General features: G+C 37.6%; 1 protein-coding gene across 8 annotated transcripts in view; it reads right to left on the bottom strand.

The window, feature by feature from the left end:
• The window catches only part of GON4L (gon-4 like), an 87563-nt gene that overhangs the window by 25604 nt on the left and 38420 nt on the right, over positions 1–23539 (bottom strand). For 7 of the 8 annotated variants that reach the window (XM_078156165.1, XM_020991572.2, XM_020991573.2 and 4 more), the window contains exons 5-14: positions 21616–21690; positions 18729–18779; positions 17871–17921; positions 17493–17588; positions 17070–17189; positions 16036–16206; positions 10205–10397; positions 4831–4932; positions 1556–1596; positions 609–712 (exon numbers count right to left, since the gene is read on the bottom strand). In XM_078156165.1, the coding sequence (XP_078012291.1) occupies positions 609–712; positions 1556–1596; positions 4831–4932; positions 10205–10397; positions 16036–16206; positions 17070–17189; positions 17493–17588; positions 17871–17921; positions 18729–18779; positions 21616–21690 (1004 nt within the window). Of the gene's footprint in view, positions 1–608; positions 713–1555; positions 1597–3356; positions 3423–4830; positions 4933–10204; positions 10398–16035; positions 16207–17069; positions 17190–17492; positions 17589–17870; positions 17922–18728; positions 18780–21615; positions 21691–23539 lie in introns of those variants that run through there. The other variant, XM_078156164.1, reaches the window with a different exon arrangement.

The following is a 23539-nucleotide window of genomic DNA, read 5'->3' on the forward strand; positions in this document are numbered from 1 at the left end:
TGGCTCATTCTCAGCATTCTCCTCAGGAGACACAATGAGAAGGATGACCAGATCAGAACAGCTTCACAGTGGGCCAATATAAAACCACATAACTACAGCAGATCGAAGAGCTCAAAAAGAGTGTTATCAACTATGGGACCAAACAGCTTTTGTGTGAATTATTTTAATATGTGCACTTCTAATTATTTTATTCTGATAGAATTTTTCTAAATCTGTATATTCTTTTTTCCTGTGCAAACAGAAATCTATTCTTATAGTTTAGAGTGTACAATGGTAAGGAGTAGAAAAGAAAGAAGATGCAGAAGCCAGACAGGCAATAAAGAACTAGTTACAACAGATCCCTGTAGCCACAGAGCCAAGCAGGCTTAGGGACCAGAGAGTTCCAAGAGGCTTAGTACCTTAGGTTAGGGTCAGAGAACAGTGAAATAGTTTTGAAAATAATAAAAAGCACAAGCTCTAAGGACAAAGGCAAAGTCCCCTAGACTTATAACATAAGGTACCCTTGAGAAGATGTATAAGGCACAGGCCTAGATCCTTCATAGTACATTTCCCTCTAGGATAAAATACAAATTCCTTTACTTGTCATTCAGGATTTCTGTCAATCCTACCGTAAGGCTTGGGGAGTATTGAAGTTGGGTCGGGATTCAGTCACATTGTCTTCTTCCTCTGGACCTTCATCTTCCATGTTGGAGAATCCCATTTCATCTTGGAACTAGGTAAAAGAGTAAAGGATTAATATCCTGGACTTCAGTCCTTAAGAAACTCATTCCAGTGGTAAGAAAAAAATGGATACAGGCTCTTATCCATCTAAGCATTCAAAATGAGTCAATGTAGAGGCCATCACTATTATTTTGACGTTTTCATAATTCTCAAACTTAAGTCTCATATAGTTGTGTACGTGTGGTAAACCTAGCTCACAAAGCCAACTGTCAGTTAGCTACACCAATGGGATATATGACTGTGGATGATCCAATATTGTTAACATTTTATTTGGTAATGCATTATAGGATTTTGAAGCAGTATATTAGTGTTCCTAATTATATCTGCTCAAGCCTAGCAAAAAAAAGAAAGAAAAAAACAAAAAAAAAGTCATAATGGGAAACCACTGGATTAACTGAGCAGGGGAATGACAAGGTCAGACATGGCTTTAAGGAAAATTATACTGACAGATCCATCCTGCCAATAGTATGAAGTACAAATTCCTCAGTCTGGTATATAATTCTGTCAGAATCTGGCTCAAGCAATCCCTGAGTCCACACCAAATGACAGTGAGGGAGATCATGCAATAGTTGGCTACGTGGCAGACAAAATTTGAGAGACTAAAATTTTCCTGAGAATAATTATTTGAGGATAATGGAGAGCTCACAGTAATCAAAAATAATCTCCTGAGACTATGTTACTTCCTGAATTTTGGAAACAGATTTGCCCTTTCAGACTATCCTAGTTTTCTGGAGAAAAGAACTCAAATATGGGAATGGGGGTAGGGGGTAGGTGTCACAGTTCACTGGTCATCCAATTTTACTGTTAAAGGTCCCACTTAAAGTTTGCTACTTACAGTTTCAAACAATTCTTCCATCAGCTCATTCACTTCCTTTTCTACAACAAAACCAAGCAGACTATTAGTGGATCCAGTAGGTTTCCTTTTCTGATAGGATTATGATAATGGCAGATCAAGGGAATGTGCTAGGAATGATGTGCCTTAATTTAAATCAGACATCTGATAAAGCTTTATCTACTAGTTCAGAAAGTAGTAGAGTTAGGAGGACTCATGGCTTAATAACCTTCCCCAAGAGTGCTGAGTATACTGGTTAGGAAAAGGTCAAGCATAGAACCCTGTGGCATATTGCTAGAGACCTTCTGGCTGCAATGTCCTTACCTATTTCCAAGGATTCAAGCATAATCTCTATGTAGATGAGTCTCAAATCTGTATGTATGCCCCAATCTTTCTCCTAAACTCCAATCCTATACTATCAACTGCTTGCTGGACATCTCTATCCATATATACTATTGGTTTCTAAAACTAAACATATGTAAATGGAATTCCTATCTTTCCTTTGAACATAGCCCTCCTCCAAAATTCCCTATTTCTGCTGAGGACAGCAACACATTCTCTGTCACTCAGGTTAAAATCAGAGTAAATCCTGACTTCTCCCTAGCTTACCCCTCACATCCAATCAACTGTCAAGTCTCATGGCCTTGTCATTTCTGCCTCCACAATCTCTCAAATCTGTTCTCTTTTCTCCATTCACAAAGTAAAAATACTGGTCCAACCCCTCATCGCTACTGGTCTGGGTGCCTAATAACCAACCTTCTTACTTCCAATGTCTTCTTTCTCCACATAGCTGTCAAACTTCAGAAGGCACAAGTGTGATCATCTTACTCTCTACTCACAAACCAAACAATACGCATTTACTAAATCCCTAATATGTGCCAGGAATTTACAAAGACAAAAGTGGAACAGTGTCTCCCCTCAACAAGCTTACATTCTAACAGGGGAGACAACATCTATATATAAGTATGTACAGAATATATATATGTATATTACACACACACACACACACACACACACACACACACACAGTGAATATGAGGTAGTTTGGGAAGGGAAAGCACTAGCAGCTGGGTGGATCAGGAAAGACTTCTTGTAGAAGGTAACACTTGAACTGAGTTTTAAAGAAACTCAAAGGAAGTGCATTCTAGGAATGAGAGATAGCCTTTACAAAGACACAAACATGAAAGGTCATGTGTGAAGAACCACAAGTAAGTCAGAGTATATACAGGGGAGTAATGTGTAAGAATTCTGGAAAGACAAAAGAGGGGCTTGGTTGTGATGAAATTTAAATATTTATATTTTAAATTGTTTATATTGTTCCTGGAAGTAATGGGAAATGGGAGGAGGGGGGGCGGGCAGCTAGGTGGTGCAGTGGATAGAGCTCTAGCCTTGGAGTCAGGAGGACCTGAGTTCAAATCTGGCCCCAGATACTTGACACTTACTAGCTGTGTGACTGTGGGCAAGTCACTTGATCCCCCACTGCCTAGCAAAAAAAAGAAAAAAAAAGTAACGGGAAACCACTGGATTTACTGAGCAGGGGAATGACAGGGTCAGACATGGCTTTAAAGAAAATTATACTGACAGATCCATCCTGCCAATAGTATGAAGTACAAATTCCTCAGTCTGGTATATAATTCTGTCAGAATCTGGCTCCCACTTGCCTTCCCAGCCATATTTCATACTACTCTCATTCGTGAACTTTCCATTTCAATAAGGTTGGAATATAAGTTGTTTCTCAAACTCCATCTTCCATATCTAGGAAGTTGCACAAGTGGGATTCCTCATGCTTGTAATGCATTATTACCTCAAAGAATTTCTGTCAGTCCAGGTATTCTGTGAAGTCTCTCCTGGTCTCCCTCACCAATGCTCCAGAACCATCAGTGTTCTTTCCTGCCTGCTTTCAGAAAAACCTGGGAAGACTTACATGAACTGATGCAGAGTGAGGTAAGCAGAACCAGGAGAGCACTGTAACAGTAATAACACTAACAGTTGTGACAGTAACAGCAATATTCTAAGATGATCAGTTGTAAATGACTTGGCTATTCTCAGCAACACAAAGATCCAAGAAGCTTATAGTGAAAAATCCCATCCACCTCCAAAGAAAGAAATGATAAGAGTCTGAATGAAGACCAAAGCATATTATTTTTTACTTTATTTTTTTCATGGGTTTGTGTATGTGTGTCTATGTGTGTGTGTGTTTTCTTTTATAACCTAGGAACCACAGTCAGCACTTTATAATTAATCAGTCACCAAATCTGATAAATACTAACTTATAAATTCTAATATTTCTTACATCTATCCACTTCCCTCTGCTCACACCACAACCACCTAGCTCTCACCTAGACAACTGCAATAATTTTCTCACTGGTTTCCCTGCAGTGTATCCTCTACAAAACTACCAAACTGATCTTCCAAATGCATAGATCTAACTGTATGTCACCCCTCTGCTCGAGAAATGCCAATTGCAACCTCTAGGATAAAATACAAATTCCTTTACTTGGCCATTAAAGTCCTTCACAATCTGATTCCTGCCTACCTTTCCAGACATCCCATCTTTCATCTCCAAGCCTCTGCATAGGCTATCTCCCCCATGCCTGGACTATTCCCCTCCTAAAATCCCTAACTCAAGATATCTTGGCTCAAGTTTGACCTTCTTTAAATGGCCTTTCTCATTTCCCCAGATGTTAATGGCCCTTCTACTCAAGAAATCATCAAATTATAGAGGTAGGTCCTTAAAGGTCATCTAGTCCAAACTCCTCATTTTAGAAATGAGGAAGATGATGCCCCAAAAGGTAAAATAACATTCCGATGGTCAAAGGAGTAAATAACAGAGATAAATTTTGAACCCAGATCCTCTTTGTATATCCTTTATTTACTAATCTGTGGACATGTTATATCCCCTCAACAGACTGTAAACTCCTTGAGAGCAAGGACTCTCTTACTTTTGTACTTGTATATCCTAGGACTTAGTATAGTGTATGTGTGTGTGTGTGTGTGGGGGTGTATAGATATACAGACATAGATATAAGCACATGGTAGGTCCTTAATAAATGTTTGTTGATAAACTCCAAGTCTAGCTTGGCACCACATTGATTGAACTGTTAGGCTCAACTCTGGAGTAGCTAAAGTTATAAAGCTTCAAAATCTCATCTCATAGAAATCTGAACACCCCAACTAAGATAAACTGTAAATTCCATCCCCCAAATTTTATAATAAAAGATATCAGAAGGGAAGTAGAGAAGAGCTGAGGACTGGACACACACTCAATTAAGACTCACTGGTAATTCTCACTGCTCGGTCATTGCGGAAATCCTCTGTATCAGGTTCATCAAGATCTTCTAGGAAGTTATATTCCGGATCATCATCATCATCTGCTTCATCTAAAGAGAAAAGAAGAAAATTATTTTTAGACACTTTCTAATCTCTGATCTTGATGCTAAAAGCTCAATGCTCAGGAATCTCTGTACCCGGGGCAGGGCTCTCCTCTAGCCAAATACATCAGCTGTGCTCCATCCAGGACCAGAAAACAACTTGTTCATTTCTGCACTAATGCTTTTGCAAAGGCACCTAATAAGGTCAAAACCAAACAAGTTGAAATCCATCTGGGGTATATATAAACTTAAGTCCTGAATTTACGTTAAAAAAAATTAAACAATTGTATTAAATAACTGCACAAGATGATGTCCTCCCATTTTTCTCCACCAAGACATATGCCTGCCATCCTTGAAAACATTCAACAATTGCTACCTTATTTGGGAAACCCACTCTAACCTCCACTCAATTCTAGTCACTCCTTTTCAAAGTATTTATGTACTCAGAGTTCATAATAATTTAATTTGCATGATGATTTATGTTGTCTTTTTGTGTATATGCACACTACAACAAAATTACAAGTCTTTTGAAAGTGTTTTTGTCTTTTATTTCTTTGGTAGATCTCTAAGGAACTTAGCAGTTAGATCTCTACACAATGGATTCTCTAAAAAAACCCAACAACAACAAAGAAACAAACAAAAAAACCCCAACTGATAAATGACTAGTGGAGGTTTGGGGGAATGTCCAGTAGCATAAGGGAACTATGTATAGGTTTATAAACCTCCTTAATCTACAGACAGCTCCTACCCAAACGCAGCAAAGATGGGGCAGGTCAACAGACCCCCAGAACACCAGTCTCTATAGTGGTTTGGAAGGCATGTTGAAAAAGGCTTTAGGAAGGGTACCTGTCAATTTTTAGTAGATTAGTTATGTATTCTGCCCTCTGGACATAATTATTAAACTGTAATTAACAAAATCCACCCAAATTATTCTAGTCTAGTGTGCTCCTCCAAAGCTACTTAATTACTTTTTGCAAATATATTTCAATAATATGCAAATCATTACCACAAGGCAAATGTAAAAAACAGTTTAGCCATGAGCCACTACACAAACAGCCAGCATATGCTTAAAGCTGGGTGCTGGTTATCTATGTCCAGTCCTGTCTCTCATCTCTGTTCAACTCTTAGCAAACTCAGCTAGCAGTCAGTAACAAGAAGATGACCACACACATTTTGAGTCACCAACTCTAAGTTCCCACTCTTTAATTCTTCCTAATAGACAAAGAAAATAAACACTTTAAAAAAAAGGATATACCTCCTATCAACCACTACCTCCTACCCCTAGACCCTCAAAACCCTGAAAGTCAGTTTTCTCTGGCCTTTCTGCTCTAACAGCTATAACTAAGATAATAAAAAGATAATTAAATAATAAAAACAAGATATCAAAGCTGAAGCCACAGACAAAATTATGAGATCAACAAAAGCACCTCACCTACTTTCTATAAATGCCCTTTGGCTTATGCCTCAAAGAACAAAGCAGAGTTCACTAGTCCTAGTTTTGTCACAGATTTACTGTGTAACTGAGCATATCAATGGATTTCTTTGGGTCTGTTTCATCATCTGCAAAATAATGAAGAATCATCCCTGTTCATTCTTCTCTCCCTTGTTAGTGCCAATACTCCTAACTATTCAGGAACTCATCACTTTACTTCTCTGGGCCCCGGTTTCACAATTTGTGAAAAGGAACTGGGAAGCAGTTTGACTGGGTGATCTGCAATGTCCATTCTTAATTCCTATAATCTTAATCCCCTTATTTGTGCATTATTCAAATTTTGAGCCTTATCTTTTTCTTATTTTAGTTCTTAAGGACTTTTTGCTGCTTAGAGGAAGAAAGAAAAGATGAAACTTAAGTCAGTCTAGCTTGTTACTTGTTAACAATTCCTTTCAAATGTTTGGTGGAAAAGAGGACTGGAAATAAGGATAAAAATCAGGTATCTGGATAAGGGATTTCAATTATCGTGGTTCCCACATAACTATGAATAACTGAGAGTTACCAGTAAATGTAAAAGCTACTGGAAGAATGTATCCTACAGATCTTGCCTTGATATTCTCACTTTTCTTCTTCTGTTTATATCTTTCCCTGAAATGCCCTCCCACCCCAAACTCTGCCTACTGAAATCGTAATCATCCTTCAAAAATCATGCTCAAATGCCATCTCCTTCATTCAATCTTCTCTAATCACACCAGCTAAAAGTTATGTTTCTTCTGAAATTTTATGACATTTCATCTGTATCACTTTTCCCATTCTTACACTAGGTACTTACTATGTTAACACTGCCTTATACTGTGGATTACTTATTCATTCAAATATCTGAGCTCCTATATGCAAAACGTTATTGTCTATGTCTCATCTCTCTTACTAGGTAACAGTAAGCTCCCTATCCCCCCATAGCACCTATATTACCTTACACACACAGTAAGTCTTCAATACATATTTGTTGATGTACAATTTTACAAGTATCCCATGTTAGCTGAAATTATCACTCTTACCCCACCATTTACACATACTCTCCAACAAGTTTCTCATTCATCTATTCACCCTTTCTTCTTCTGAGTATAAATGTATAAGAAATATGGGAATGGAGGTATGCATGCTCTATGGCAGTGGCTTGTGATTAAAGTTTGAAGAGAAAAGAAGCAGAATTAGAGTTCGGGGAATGGTGGGTACAAATCACTATACATAAATAGTAGATGAATGTCAGCTCCATGATCCAGTTATATACACACAATTAAACAGAATTTCTTTAGAAAACTCCACTTCGGAGATATAGAGTCAAACTACCACCCCTACCCCCACAAAAAAAAAAACACCAAACCTCATATCAAGGAAGTTATCTGAGGACCAACTTTGCTAAATAGACTTAGAAAAGGAAATACTCAACCAAACTCTTGAAGACCATCTACCAAGTCATAAAGAGTTGCTACTGACATCAGCAGAAGGAATATCCACATGAACAAAATCAAAGTATTAAAATATACATATTAGAAATTCTGTTTTTTAAATAGTACTTTATTTTTCCAGTTACATATAAAGACAATTTTTGACACTCATTTTTTACAAAGTTTTGAATTCCAAATTTTTTTCCCTCCCCTCACCCCTCCCTAAGATGGTAAACAATTTAATATAGGTTATATATGTGCAATCATGTAAAACACATTAAGGATTCTGTTTTAACATTCTAGGACGCATATCAGAATTAAGAGATTTAAACCAATCTCCTAGTGACTCAATAGACACTTAGTTCCATATCATACAGGCAGACAGTCTTCAGGTGGAAGCTGAGCATGTTCTATACTATACAAAATATTGATGATTTAGGCTGTCCTAGATGAAACTCTGAGGTTCCTTCTAATTCTAGAATTTTATGGATCCCTATACTGTTTTCACTTTTTTCTTACTGATCAATGAACACTGGTATTCAGAATGAGAACAATGAAGCAGTACAAAAAATTGCAGTCATCAAAGAGGCTGATTCTTGATTCTCCCAGTGGTTTGGGACCCAACCCCTTTGACTTTGTGTTTATTTTGTAATTTCTTATCCAGGGGCAGCTAGGTGGCACAGCGAACAGAGCTCTGGCCTTGGAGTCAGAAGGACGTGAGTTCAAATTTGACCTGAGACACTTGATGCTTACCAGCTGTGTGACCCTGGGCAAGTCACTTAATCCAGAATGCCTTACCAAAAAGCAAAAAAACAAAACAAACAACAACAAAAAAACCCTGTAATTTCTTATCCATGTGTATAGCGTATCCACAAAGTAGAACATAAACTCCTATCTTTCTACCTAGGGGTCTAGGCACAATGCCAGACATACAGCAAGCTCTTAATAAATACTTGTTGAATAGAACTGAAAAATATAATTATGTTTATTGTATCACGCTAAGGAGAAAAGGCACCCTAACAGACTCTAGAAAAATTTAACATTAAAGGTTCAAACAAAAGAGGGTTTCATGTTAATTCTAAGTAAAACAGGACTTTAGAAATCAAGGTACCCTTTGACCCAGCAACAGCACTTTCAGGGCTGTATCCCAAAGAGATCATAAAAATGGGAAAAGGACTGACATGTACAAAAACATTTACAGCAGCTCTTTCTGTGGTGGCCAAGAATTGGAAATTGAGAGGATGCCCATCATTTGGGGAATGGCTGAACAAGTTGTGGTATATGAATGTAATGGAATACTATTGTGCTATAAGAAATGATGAGCGGGCAGACTTTAGAAAAACCTGAAAAGACCTGTATAGACTGATGCTGAGTGAAGTGAGCAGAACCAGTGGAACGTTGTATACAGTAACAGCCATGTTGTACAATGACTAACTTTGACAGACTTAGCTCTTCTCAGCAATGCAAGGATCTCAGACATCTCCAAAAGTCTCATGATGGAAAATGCTATCTACATCCACAGAAAGAACTATGGAGTTTGAATGCAGATCAAAGCATACTACTTGCTCTTTTTTTCCTTCTGTTTTGTTTCTTCTTTCTTGTGGTTCCTCCTATTAGTTCTAATTCTTATTTACAACATGATTAATGTGAAAATATGTTTAATAGGAATGTATATGTATAGCCTATATCAGACTGTGTACCATCTTGGGAAGGGACGTGAGGAGGGAGGGAAGAAAATTTAAAACTCAAAAGCTTATGGGGGAGCAGCTAGGTGGCGCAGTAGATAGAGCACTGGCCCTGGAGTCAAGAGGATCTGTGTTCAAATCTAGCCTCAGACACTTGACACTTAACTAGCTGTGTGACCCTGGGCAAGTCACTTAACCCCATTGCCTAGACAAAAGAAAGAAAGAGAGAGAGAGAGAGAGAGAGAGAGAGAGAGAGAGAGAGAGAGAAAGGAAGGAGGGAGGGAGGGAGGGAAGGAAGGAAGGAAGGAAGGAAGGAAGGAAGGAAGGAAGGAAGGAAGGAAGGAAGGAAGGAAGGAAGGAAGGAAGGAAGAAATCAAGGTTACCTTATTTAACCTCTCACCTCATGCAAGAATCTCCTTTCTTTAAGAATCCGAACAAGTGGATCATCCTTATGCTCTCCCCTTAATCAAACTGACTTGTCTAACAGTATGCATACTATATTTCCCCATAGAATGTAAGCTCCATGAGAAGTGGGACCAAATTAGTTTATGTTTTTTGTATCCCAAGGGCACACAGTAAACACTTAATTAATGTTTGATAAACTGAATTGTTTGAATTTAACTAATCAAATATCCCATTCATTAAGTTTTCAGTTAAACAAAAATTTCAAGAGATTAGGAAAGAAATACAAAGTGATGCCAATGAAGACCACTTACCCTCATTTTCCACATCGTCATTCATGAGTCCCCCAAGCCACATTTTCCAGTCTTCATCATCTGCTGTATTGGGGTCATACATGTCTGGTGTGATGTCTGGAGCCCGGAGCTCAGCCTCCAGCTGTCCTAAGGGAACATCTTTTAGGGGCATTTTAGAGCGTGTGCGGAAGGCAATGAGACTGTCATCCAATGGCTGATCAATGACAAAAGGATGAAACAGAATATCAATTAATGTCTTATTTTGTCAGAATCCAGTCCACATTCTCAAACTCTAATCTTTCCTCGGTATATTATGCTCCTAGAATTTGCTTAGACCCTTTTGTTCTCTTGTAAGGATCTAGGGTCCAACTGAATTCCTAGTTTATATGGTTAAGTGCTCATTTCTTTTTTTTCCCCTTTTAAAAACATTTTTTTAAATGTTCTTTTATTAAAAAAAACCTGAGTTCCCAATTCTCTTCCTCCCTTCATCTCCTCCCCCACCCACTGAGAAGATAAGCAATATATCAATTATATATGTGAAATAATTCAAAACAGTTTCATATTCGCCATGACTCCAAAAATAAATAAAGTGAGAAAACTGTACTTTGATTTGCACCCAGAGTTCATCAATTCTTTCTCCAGAGGTAGATAGCATTTTTCACCGAAAGTCCTTCATAACTGTCTTTGATCACTGTACTGATCAGAGTAGCTAAGGCTTTCATAGTTGATCATCACTACAATATTGCTGTTACTGTGTACAATGATCTCTTGATTCAGATCTTTTCCTTTTTTCTCTGATCTCTTTGGAATATAGACCCAATAGTGGTATTGCTGGTCAAAGGGTATGCATAGCTCTACAGCCCTCTGGGCATAGTTCCCAATTGTTGTCCAGAATGGTTGGACCAGTTCACAACTCCACCAACACGTTCATTAGTGTACCTATTTTCCCACACCCCTCTCCTTCAGTATCTCATTTCTGACAGGTGTAAGGTGGTATCTCAGAGTTGTTTTAATTTGCATTTCTCTAATCTATAGTGATTTAGAGTATCTTTCATATAACTATAGATAGTTTTGATTTCTTCTTCTGAAAGCTGCCCGTTCATAACCTTTCACCATTTATCAACTGAGGATAAGTGTTCATTTCTTAACAACTTACCATGAAATACTCAGGTCACAGAAGAGATGTTCTGTAAGGTTGAAATGGACTTTAAATCCCAAACTTCTAGAACTGACACCCTTCCTGAGTGATGAACTTACAAAAAAATGGCTATTTTCTTCACGCTTTATGATTCTAAGAGTTTTCATCTCTCCCCATTAATCCTTTCATTTAGAAAGACAATACCACATAGAAAACATTAAAATAATGCATGATAACAAATGGATTTGTGTTAGCTGTAAGACATTAAGGATACATGACTATGGGAGATCATGGAGGCTCTATCTCAGAAATGGATAACCACAGCCATAATTTTTAAAATTTAATTTTTTTTCATAAAACAACAATCTATTTTCTCTCCTTCCATGTCCCTGCCCACCCCATTGGAAATGAAATGAAACAAAACAAAACACCCTTGTAACAAACATGTATAGTGAAGCAAAATAAATTCCCACACTGTTCAAAAGTGTATCTCATTCAGTCATATTTAACATTTTATGTCAATCTTCAAGCAAACATGAAGGAGAAATATTTGTCATATTCAATTGTGCTGACGTCATGAATAAAGGCATCAGCACGGTGTCATAGAAAGGTCAAAAGACATGATTCAAATATCAACTCTGTCACCTCCTACCTAAGAAGGCTCCCTGTATTTCCCTGAGTCTCAGTTTCCTCATCTGTCAAATGTGGATAATGATACTCGTGCTTTTAATATAGTTCACACTACATCTTGTATCTTCCTCGTGAAATATAAGCTCAGGGCTAGTTTTGAAACCAGAGCACTTCATAGAGTATCTTGCAAATAGGAAATGCTAAATTGTTTGTTGAACTGAAGGGAATTATTGTGCGCAAAAAGAAGCCAAATCATCAAGTATTTTTTAAGTGCCTACTATGTTCCAAAAGCAAAATCTGGCTTTCAAGGAATTCACAGTCTACTAGGGAGACTACAATATAAATAACTATGTACAAGCAAGATATATAAAGGATAAATTTTAGGCAAACAAGATAAGGAAAGCATTCTGAAGGGGATCAGGAAAGGCTTCTTTCAGAAGGCAAGAATTTAGCTGGGATATGAAGGAAGTCAAGGAAGACAAAAGACAGAGATGAATAGGGAGAGAATTCAAGCCACGGGAGATAGCCACTGAAAATGCACTAAGTCAAGAGATGGCATGTCTTTGGAGAGAAGCAGAAAGGGGGGCAATGCCACAGGATTGCAAAAATGAAGGGAGCAAGGTGTAAGGATACTCAAAAAGTAGGAAGGGGCTAAGTTATGAAGGGCCAGAGAGAGGATTTTATATTTGATTCTAGAGGCAATAAGGAAGCTATTCAGTTGGGGGAGGAGGGATATGCATGTGTGTGTGTGAGAGAGAGAGAGAAACACACACACACACACACACACACACACACACACACACACACACACACACGCGCGCGCGCGCGCCTAGACTTTAGGAAGATCATTTTGATAGTCAAGAGCAGAATGGACTGCAGTGGGGAGAAACTTGATAAAGGGAGACCAACCAGCAGATGATTGCAAGAGTCCAGATGTGAAGTGATAAATGTTTACATAAAGATGGTTGCACTCAAAGGAAATAAAGTGGCACATGTGAGAGATGTTATGAAGGCAAAACTGATAGCACTTGGTAGCAGACTGCATATGGTGGGGGGCAGTGAGAGAGAGTGAAGAGTCCAGGGTAACACCTACGTTGTGAGCATGAGGGCCTGGGATGATGGTGATACCTACAGCACCAACAATAGGGAAGTTAAGGAGAGAGAAAGGCTTGGGGAGAAACATAATTAGTTCAGTTTCGGACATACTGAGTTTAAGATGTCTGTAGGACATCCAGCTTGAGATGTCTAAAAGGCAGTTGGAGATTTGAGAATGGAGGTCAGAATAGAGATTAAAGCTGTATAAACGAATCTGAGAAGCATGAGCCCAGAAATGATAACTGAATCCATGTGAGCTAAGAAGATTACCAAGCGAAATATTATAGCGGGAGAAAAGAAGAAGACCCAGAACAGAGGTTTGGGGGACATCCTCTGTTAGTGACTGTGAACTGTATGAAAATCCAGAAAAGAAAACTGAGAAGGAACAATAAGACAAGTAGGAGAACCAGATCAGAACAGCACCACAAAAACCTAGAGAGAAGGGGGTAATCAAGAGGCTTAAAAAGCTGCACAGAAGTGGCCATTACATGTGGCAATTAAGATTGAGTGATGAGGTAAGAAGCCAGACTGTAGAGAATTATGGAGAGAAGCAGAGGAAAGGAAATGGAGGCACCAATTAATTACAGACAGTCTTTTCAAGGAGGGGAGAGATATGGACAGATAAAGTGAGAGTTTTTTGAGGATGATAGAGAAAGGGTAGTATTTATAGGCATCAGGAAATCAGACAGCAGTCAGAGAGTGATAATTATTGAGAAAGTGGAGATGATGGAAGGTGCTGGAGAAGATGAGAATAAATGGGATCACACACATATAAAAGAGTTTGCCTTGGCAAGGAAAAGGGCTACCTCTTCATGTGAGAGAGGAGTAAAGAAGAAGATAGCGGGAGAAGGCATGTAAATGAGGTGAGATAAGGGAGAAGAGGAAGTTCTTGGCAAATAGCCTCAATTTTTTTTTAAAGGCAATTGGGGTTAAGTGACTTGCCCAGGGTCACACAGCTAGGACATGTCAAGTGTTTGGTCTGAGGCCAGATTTGAACTCAGGTCCTTCTGACTTCAGGGCCAGTGTCCTATCCACTGCACCACCTAGCTGCTCCAAATAGACTCAATTTTTTCAGTGCCTTATTTGGTAAGATTCTCAGTTGAGATGTCTTAGGAACTCTGATCAGCGTAACAACCAACCACAATTCCAGAGAACTAATGATGAAAGATGCTACCCACCACCTGATTGATAAAGAGATACACTCAGGTGTGCAGAACGGCCATTTCCAAAAGAAAAAAAATGCCACGTCCAATGAGGAACTTTTTTTGCTTGACTATGTATACATGCAATAGAGTTTCCGTTTTTCTTTTGTTCTCAACAGAAAGAGGAGATATGGCAGATTTTAGATGATTGAAAAAATATATACACATATACATAAATTTTTTTTACAAAGGTTTTACAGAGATGCCTAGAACAATGAGAGGACAAGTGTAGGAGAAGACTGCTAGAGAATTCTGATTCTTTTCCTTGGTTAGGTTATCCAACCTTGTGATAATTTCACAGGTATTTATAATTAGGAAGGATAATCATTGTCTTAAAGGTCAAAGTTTAAGTCTTAGCCTTAAGATTATTCTCCCTGTTCTGCTCACCTCAATCTGCATCAGTTCATATAAGTCTTCTGGTATGAATCTGTTTCTTTGAAACAATCTCTGTCGTCATTTCTTATGACACAGTGATGTTCCATCACATTGATCAGAGAACTTGTTCAGCCATTCCCCAGCTGATGAGCACTCCCTCAGATTCATATTTTTTGCTACTTCAAAAAAATTTTAAACATTTTTATACATCTTTACTAAGAATTTCTTTTGCAATCCTTCCCTTAGAAGCAGGAGAGTAAGGAGCAGCTGGGTGGCGCAGTGGATAGAGCACTGGCCCTGAAGTCAGGAGGACCTCAGTTCAAATCTGGCCTCAGACCAAACACTTGACACTTACTAGCTGTATGACCTCAGGCAAGTCACTTAACCCCAATTGCCTTAAAAAAAAAAGCAGGAGAGTAAAAAAAAACCTTTCAAAGACTCTTCCTCTAGAAGATTTTGCTCTCTAATACTGGGCACCTTACTTCACTGATGTAGAAGATTGGTGGGCAGAAATGACGCATTAAAAGAATGGGCTACCCACATGTACAACCATATTTATAGCAGCTCTTTTTGTAGTGACAAAGAATTGGAAATTGAGGGGATGCCTATCAATTGGGGAATGGCTAAAGAACTGTAGTAAACGAAATGTAATAGAATACTATTGTTCCATAAGAAATGGTGGGCAGGCAGACTTCAGCAAAACCTGGAAAGACTTGAATGAACTAATGCTAAGTGAAGTGAGCAGAACCAGGAGAAAACTGTACACAGTAACAGCAACATTGTGTGATGATTAATTTTCATAGACTTGGCTCTTCTAAGTAACTCAAGGATCTAAAACAACTCCAAAAGACTCATGATGGAAAATGCTATCCACATCCAGAGAAAGAACTATGGAGTCTGAATGCAGACTGAAACATACTATTTGCTCTTTTTTTTGTTGTTGTTTTGTTTCTACTTTCTCCTCCCCATCAGTTCTAATTCTTCTTTACAACATTAATGTGAAAATGTTTAATATGAATGTATATGTAGAGCCTATATCAGATTGCATGCTGTCCTGGGGGAGGGGGGAGGGGAGAGAGGGGGAGAAAATTTAAAACTCAAAAGCTTATTAAAGTGAATATTGAAAACGAAAAATAAATAATTAAAATTTTAAAAGAATAGTGGACTGTGTTTCTGTATTCTATAATGATATTACTTCCTGCCTACACTATACACCCCATTACTTTGTTACCAGATTTGACATTTATTGACAATGAAAAAGCACAAATTGAGTAGAATTTACTAGGCTATGCCTTCATGGTATCTTCCTTTTTTACTGGAATTCAAAGGGAAAATCTCTTCCCTCTGAACCCCAAACCTGACCAAATTACTCCACTTGATATCCTAAGTTACCTGGAGTCCCATGTGTTTACCTGGAATGAATCCATGCAGACTGGACTGCAAGCCAGCTCTTCATCTACTGCATGCAGCTTTTCCATAAAAGTACTATCCTTGTTCTGTTTAGGCTTAGGAGGAGGAGGAGGCCCCATGGGTACAACCTCAGCACTGATGTGCCTGATGGGAGGGGTGGTGACTTTCTCAGCCTGATTAAGAAAGGTAATTATATTAAACAAAGACCGTATAAGTATAAAGGACCCACCTCTCTCTACCCAGACAGGGACTGATTCTATTTCATTCTGTTTTCTACCACACAGTGGTCTTATTGCAGCCTTCTAATGAGACCAAATGGGATGCTACTAAGGTCGCCATAAGATGAGAAAATTATTAGGCCTTAAACTTGATTGGTTTTTTTAGAGCACAAATGAAAAACACAAGGTACCAGACAAAGGAAGGCTGAGTGAAATATAGGGTCTCTTGCCCTTTCCCCCTCTCTATTGAAGAACTAAGAAAAGCAAACTCTTCCCTCACTGGTAAGTTTCAATGAAGACTTAGCTACTCATTCCAAAGCATCTAATGACAACTTCTGAACTCCATGAAACTATGTAGTGGCTTAACATTTTGCCAAATTCAGGGGTCACATAAGTCAATAAGTTAATCCTGGATATATATGCAAAACAATGATACAAAATCCAGGGCTTTGACTACAGGTTGGATTTATGGGCAACTCTTAATTATTTATATAATGGAGCCATGCAGAGCACATAACATATGAAGCAATACTAAATGATAGAAAAAAATTGGCTCTAGAACACATTAGATACATGTAGTCAGTGACACACTGTCAGTCACACAAATGCACTTGCTCACAAACAGACATTGTTTTCTCTCTCTCTCTTTCTCATTTGCTCACACTTACTCTCCTACCTCTCTCAATATATAATTCTTTTTCTAGAGGACTAAGTATTGGGCTGGAGAAGTCTCATGTTTAGAATAGATAATTCTCAAAAGAGTAATTCAAATTCATTCACATACAAATAACTGAAAGTCAACTACATTTCTTATTTACCTCTGAGAGAATTCCACTCTCCTCATCTGTCTCAGTCATCTCTGACGATTGTCTCATTCTGGACCTCTTTGACCCCCGTGGAGAAGAAGCAGTGCTTTCCACATCACTTTCCAATAAACTCTACATAAGGAAGTCAGTAATCCAAGTTAATAATCTTTGCAACAGCCCTTAACTGATTTTGGGCTCACTTGCTTTAATTATATTTGCCAAACAACTCTATAAAAATGTTAAGATGATATGAATAATAAGCAAACACAATCTCTGGATCTACACTGCAAGGAAATGAGCTGACAAAAGTACTGTGCCTCCATCTCTTCTATAGGATAGGTAATCTTATAAACTCAAGAAAGCAAAGTAAACCTAGACTTGTAGAGACAAACTTCTGACATGTAATCAATAGAGCCACGGAAGCTATCTGCTCACCTCTTCAGCTGTTTCATCTTCATCCTCATCTTCTGGCTGATATTCTTCATCTGAAGAATCATCCTCTTCAAGGGGAATATCCACAAACTGAGGAGGCTGCAATAATTCAACCATAAAACGACAGAATGGAAGAACATACAAGACACATGAACTTGAAGAAGGAGAAAGCAAAAGGGAACCCTCGTGGCAGACTACACTCATACCTAAATGCAGTCAGATAAAAAGGACATGGTTAAAGAGATCACTAGATTATTGAAGAGACAAAAGTACAGAGAGCAGAGAATGGTAAAAACACAAATAAGATGAGCCACAGAGAAGTAAACAAGGAGGTTTTTAGAACTGACCACTGGATTCAAGAGTCTTATTGGCAAAGCTTACCTTGATTTCATTGGCCTTCTTAATTGGAGAAATGTTCCATGTTGGAATTACCTACCAAAAAAACTAAGAAAAGTAAGTTCCCTTATACATAAACACACATTACTTTATGAGTCTACCTTCCTTTCCTCCTTTACTATCACAATGGGCTACAGACTAGATGGGGGGAGGAGGGGAATGGGACTGATGATAGTGTCTGAGAATGCTTTTTGTCTGTGCACCAAAAAAGAAAGACTAAGAAGTTCAGAATCTATTGATGCTATTATTACAGCTGCTCTCAGAATTCACCTTGTGTGAGGAAACTCCAAGTTATTAGCATCTAAAGCACCGAGGACCTAAAGAAGGGTTGCACCTGCTCCTGAGGTTCCACTAGAAACAGAGATGATCTCCACAGACACAGGTGATTGTAACAAAAAGATAAACTACCTGGAAGCAGTCTTGTGAGCCAGTGCATGGATTCCTGAATATGATTTCTATATCTCTAAATACTTCCATTGTTTTAAGGTTACAGGATCATTAGGCAGCCCAGTAACACAGAAGGTACAGTTCTAAGTTCTAGACTTGGAGACAAGAAGACCCCAGTTTAAAGCCTGCTCCAGACACTATTTATAAGCCATGTGATCTTTTGCAAGCCACCTAACTTTTCTCAGATTCAGTTTCCTCCCCTGTACAATTACACAGCATCATTTCATATGGTTGTTGTGAGGATCAAATGAGATAATATATGTAGAAAGTGCTTAGCACATAGTCGGTGCTATATAATGCTTATCCTCCAACTCTTCCTTCCTATTTCTTTCTAGTAAGTACCAAATCCGACTTGAGGTATCAGACATCCAAAAGAAAGGTTAAAAAGTTACTCACCACTCCTTTCTCCACAACTTCCTTCAATTTTGATCGTGTCATTTTAGGCTCCTGAGATAAGAGAAAAAAAGGAAAAGAAATTGAAAATGAAAATCAGGTTAGGTTTTCTAGGAAAATCACACAGTTCCCAAATAGATATTTCTTTCCTTTATATTAATGTTTACTTCTTTAATTTATTTCTCTTATCTTCTTCTACAGTTAACATTTAAAGCACCATGCTAAATGACAGTGGCAAAATCTTGGTCCCTAGGAGGATAGGGAGACATACCTCTATCTTTGCAGTGGAAAGATGAGGGACTATATGTGAAGAATAATGTGACATACACTGTCAGACACTTTGATTTGTCAGTTGGCTTTGTTTAACTGTTTTGCTTTGTTTAACTGTTTTTCTTTGTTAGAAAAGGTTTGATCTTACACTGGACACCAAAATAAAGTCAAAATGGGTATATGATTTAGATATAAAGGCTGATACCATAAGTAAACTTGGAGAGCAAGGAACAGTTTACCTGTCAGATTTATGGAGAACAGAAGAATTTATGATCAAACAAAAAATAGAGAACATTATGAAATGCAAAATGGATAATTTTGATTACATTAAACTGAAAAGTTTTTGCACAAATAAAGTCAATGCAACCAATTTGGAGGGAAGCAGAAAAATAGGAAAGAATTTTTACAACCAGTGTCTCTGATAAAGGCCTCATTTCTAAAACATATAGAGAACTGAGTCAAATTTATAAGAACACAAGTCATTCCCCAACTGATAAATAGTCAAAAGATATGAACAGGCAGTTTTCAGAGGAAGAATCTAAAGCTACCTATAGTCATATGAAAAAAATGCTCTAAATCACTACTGATTAGAGAAATGCAAATCAAAACAACTCTGAGGTACTACATCACACCTATTAGATTGGCCAACACGACAAAACAGGAAAATGATAAATGCTGGAGAAGATATGGGAAAATTGGAAAATTAACGCATTGTTGGTGGAACTGTGAATTAATCCAACCACTCTGGAGAACAATTTGGAACTATGCCCAAAGGGCTATAAAAATGTACATACCCCTTTGACCCAGCAACAGCACTTCTAGGGCTATATCTCAAAGATAGCATACAAATGGGAAAAGGACCCATATGCACAAAAATATTTATAGCAGCTCTTTTTGTGGTGGCAAAGAATTGGAAATTGAGAGGATGCTCATCAGTTGGGGAATGGATGAACAAGTGGTATATGAATGTAATGCAATATCATTGTGCTATAAGAAATCATGAGCAGGCAGACTTCAGAAAAACCTGGAAAGACTTGCATGAACTAATGCTGAGTGAGGTGAGCAGAACCAGGAGAATACTGTACACAGTAACAGCAACATTGTGTGATGATTAACTTTCATAGACTTATCTCTAAGACAACTCCAAAAGACTCATGATGAAAAATTATTTGCTCCCTTTTTTTTTTCTTTTTCCTCATGATTTCTCCCAATGGTTCTAATTCTTCTTTCTAACATGACTAATGTGAAAATAGGTTTAATATGAAGTATATTTTGAGCCTTTATCAATTTACATGCCATCCTGGGGTGGGTGGAAGGGAGAGTTAGGGAGAAAATCTGGAACTCAAAATCTTATGGAAGAGAATGTTGAAAACGAAAAATTAGTAAAATAAATTTATTTAAAAACAAAAGAAAAAAATAATAGATCCACAGAAGTAGACAAGAACTCATGCCATTAATATCTAAAGTTATATGTTAAATTTGACAACCTCTGACATTTAAAATATTATTAGCTTTCTCAAATGAGAATATTTGATTTTCTCATTGCTATGTCATTCTTGACACACACGTATCTATTTATGCATACACATATATAATAATTGATTCAAATATAAAAGGTTAAAAGCTGTATCTCTAAAGAATATGAATTTGGGGTCAAAGAATATGAACAGATAGTTTGTATTCTGAAAACTATTATCAATAACCACTTGAAATATCTTCAAATCGTTACTAACCAAAGAAATTAATATTAAAACAACTCTGAAATATCGATGATTTACACCTATCAGATTAGCAAAGATGGAGAAATTCAATGTTGGCAGAACTGTGGGAAAAAAATAGGTACACTAGTTCACCACTAGTAGAGCTACAATTTCTTATGACTATTTTAGAAAGCAAAATGGAATTATTTAATAAAATGCAAGTTATAAAATTGTTCATATTCTTTGACCCCCAATGCCCTGCTACTAGGTTTATAGTAACACTCTCCCCTCAAGGAATTTAAAAATAGGGGAAAAAGACATATCCAAACAAAAATATTCCATCTTTAAATAAAATTCTATTTGTAATAGAAAAAAAATTAAAACAAATCATGCGCCCAAGACTAAGGAATAGCTGAATAAATATGAATGCAAGGGAATATTATTACTCTGTAAGGAACAATGATTACGAATAATTCAAAGAAATGTGGGAAGACTTGTATGAATTAATGCAGAGTGAAGCAAACAGACTGAAAAGAATATACACTGATTACAATGATGGATAAGAAGATAACATGGCAAAAAAAACCTAAATTAAATTCAATGTAAGAACTACTTTATATAAAAAAAGCTACTTTATTACAGTTAAAAAACAGACTTCTCTTTTAAAACAGTAAATTACAAAAGGGTAAGACTGCACATATTCTCAATTATAAATACTCTTTGGTATTGTTTTACTTAATAAGTTTATCAGCTATTAAAACAAAATTATCAAGTAAAAAAACAGAAAGCAACATTGGAGTTCGAGAGTTTGATGTCAATTCTACTGCTAATACTGGTAAATCTATTTTTAAGTCCCTTCTCAAGCCCCACCAATTTTCTGGTTAAATCAATCCCATCACATTAAAGAGTTAATAACTCACAAACACGGGCAAGTCGTCCGTTTCACTGATGGCTGCCTTCATCATTGCTACAACATGTTCATTTGTGATCACCTCCTGGAGAAAAGGATATTTTTGCTTTAAGCAACAAAGGTTTGTTCATTTGATTTACAGTTCTATAGTAGAATCAAAGACACAGAGAACTGGAAGGGAACCTTGTGGCCTAATCTATATAGGATGGTATAGTAGTCTAATCTGTATAGGAAAAGAAATCCCCACTACAACCTACCTGACAAATGGTTATCCACTCTCTTCTGGAAGACCTTCAAAAATGGGGACCCTTTAGACAGTACATTCCACTTCAAGACAGCTCTAATTCATAGAAGTTTCCTCCTAATATCAAGCCTAAAACTGACTAAATCTTTGTAACCTTCCCCATATGCTCTTGATTTATTCTCTAGGGTCAAACAGAACAAGTCTACTCCATATGACAGTCCTTCTTGAACCTAACAGAGTTTTCATGTCACTCCTAAGACTTCTCCAGGATAAACATGCCTAGTTCCTCTCACCGAGTTCCTCTCAATAACTCAGAACCATCCAGACCATCCTGGCTGTCCTCTTCAGGATAATCTCTAGCTTATTAATGCTCTTCTATAGTACTTAGAATTGAACACAATACTCCAAGTGAAGTCTGACAATGGCACATTACAGTGGGATTATCACCTTCCAATTCCTGGAAGCTATTAGTCTCTTAATACAACGTCAAGATTTAATTAGCATTTTTGGCTGCCCCATCACACTGCTGACTCATATTTGAGCTTGTAGTCCACTAAAACCCCCAGATCTTTTTCAGAACACCTACTGTCTAATCACACTTCCCTTATCTTCTATTTGTGATTTTCTTTTTGTATCCAAGTGCAAAATTTTACATTTGTCCCTAGTGAACTACATAACGTTAGACTGGACCCAATGTTCTAGCCTTTCAAGATGCTTTTGGATACTTTTTGGATACTGATTCTGCTGTCCAATGTACCAGCTATTTCTTCTTTTGTGTCATCTGAAAATTTGATGCACATACCATCTATGTCTTTATTAGTAAAAATGTTTTTTATCCTACCACAAATCCTTTGGGCTAGACATAGGCCACAAGTGAAAAATAAGACACCCAAATAACTTCTGTGTAGAGAATGAAAGTGAGGAGGCCTATGAGGAAATCACTCTCTTCTCCCTGAGTTTGTTTTTTTTTTTTTGGACACTATTTCGTTTCTCCTCTTCCTTGTCTGACTGCTCCTTCTCAGCCTACTCTTCTGGATTTTCATCCAATTAACACTCACTATCAAAGGATGTCCCCCAAACTTCTGTTTTGGGCCTTCCACTTTTCACCTCTTATGTGAATTGTTGCAATAGCCTCTGAATTGGTATTCCTGCATCCAATTTCTCCCCTCTCCAACATAACCTTCCTCAAGCACCACCCTGAAAACATCCTTGTTTCACTGGCTATCTACTGCCTGCTAAGAAAATACTTAGTTGGCATTCAAGGTCTTCTGACTCCAGTCTACCTTTCTAGCTATGTCTCAAGATGATTTTCTTAATGCACTGTTCCTTTCAGTTAAACTGGTCTGCTCATGGCCCCCGGTTCTTGTCCTGCTCTCTTCCACCTCTAAGCCTTTGCTTACACTCTTCCTCATGTTTTAATGGGGACTTTTTCCTCCTCCATTTCTATTTGCTGAAATGCTTCCTTTCCTTTAAAGCCCAATTCAGGTGCCAACACTTCCATGAAGCCTTCACTGACCTCCTAGGTAACAGTGATTTATGTCTTTTCAAATCTCCCTTTGTAATAGATCTGAATCTTTCCTTTATATTTATTATATTCTAATGTGTAGTAAGTTATTTTCATGCTGATTCTATTGGCAGCAAATCTCAACAGCAAGGACTGTGTTTTATTTCATCTTTGAATACATGGGAC

Source organism: Phascolarctos cinereus, unplaced genomic scaffold (genome assembly GCF_003287225.1).
Source record: "Phascolarctos cinereus isolate Bilbo 61053 unplaced genomic scaffold, phaCin_HiC Scaffold_5;HRSCAF=322, whole genome shotgun sequence".
Classification (NCBI taxonomy): Eukaryota; Metazoa; Chordata; class Mammalia; order Diprotodontia; family Phascolarctidae; genus Phascolarctos; species Phascolarctos cinereus.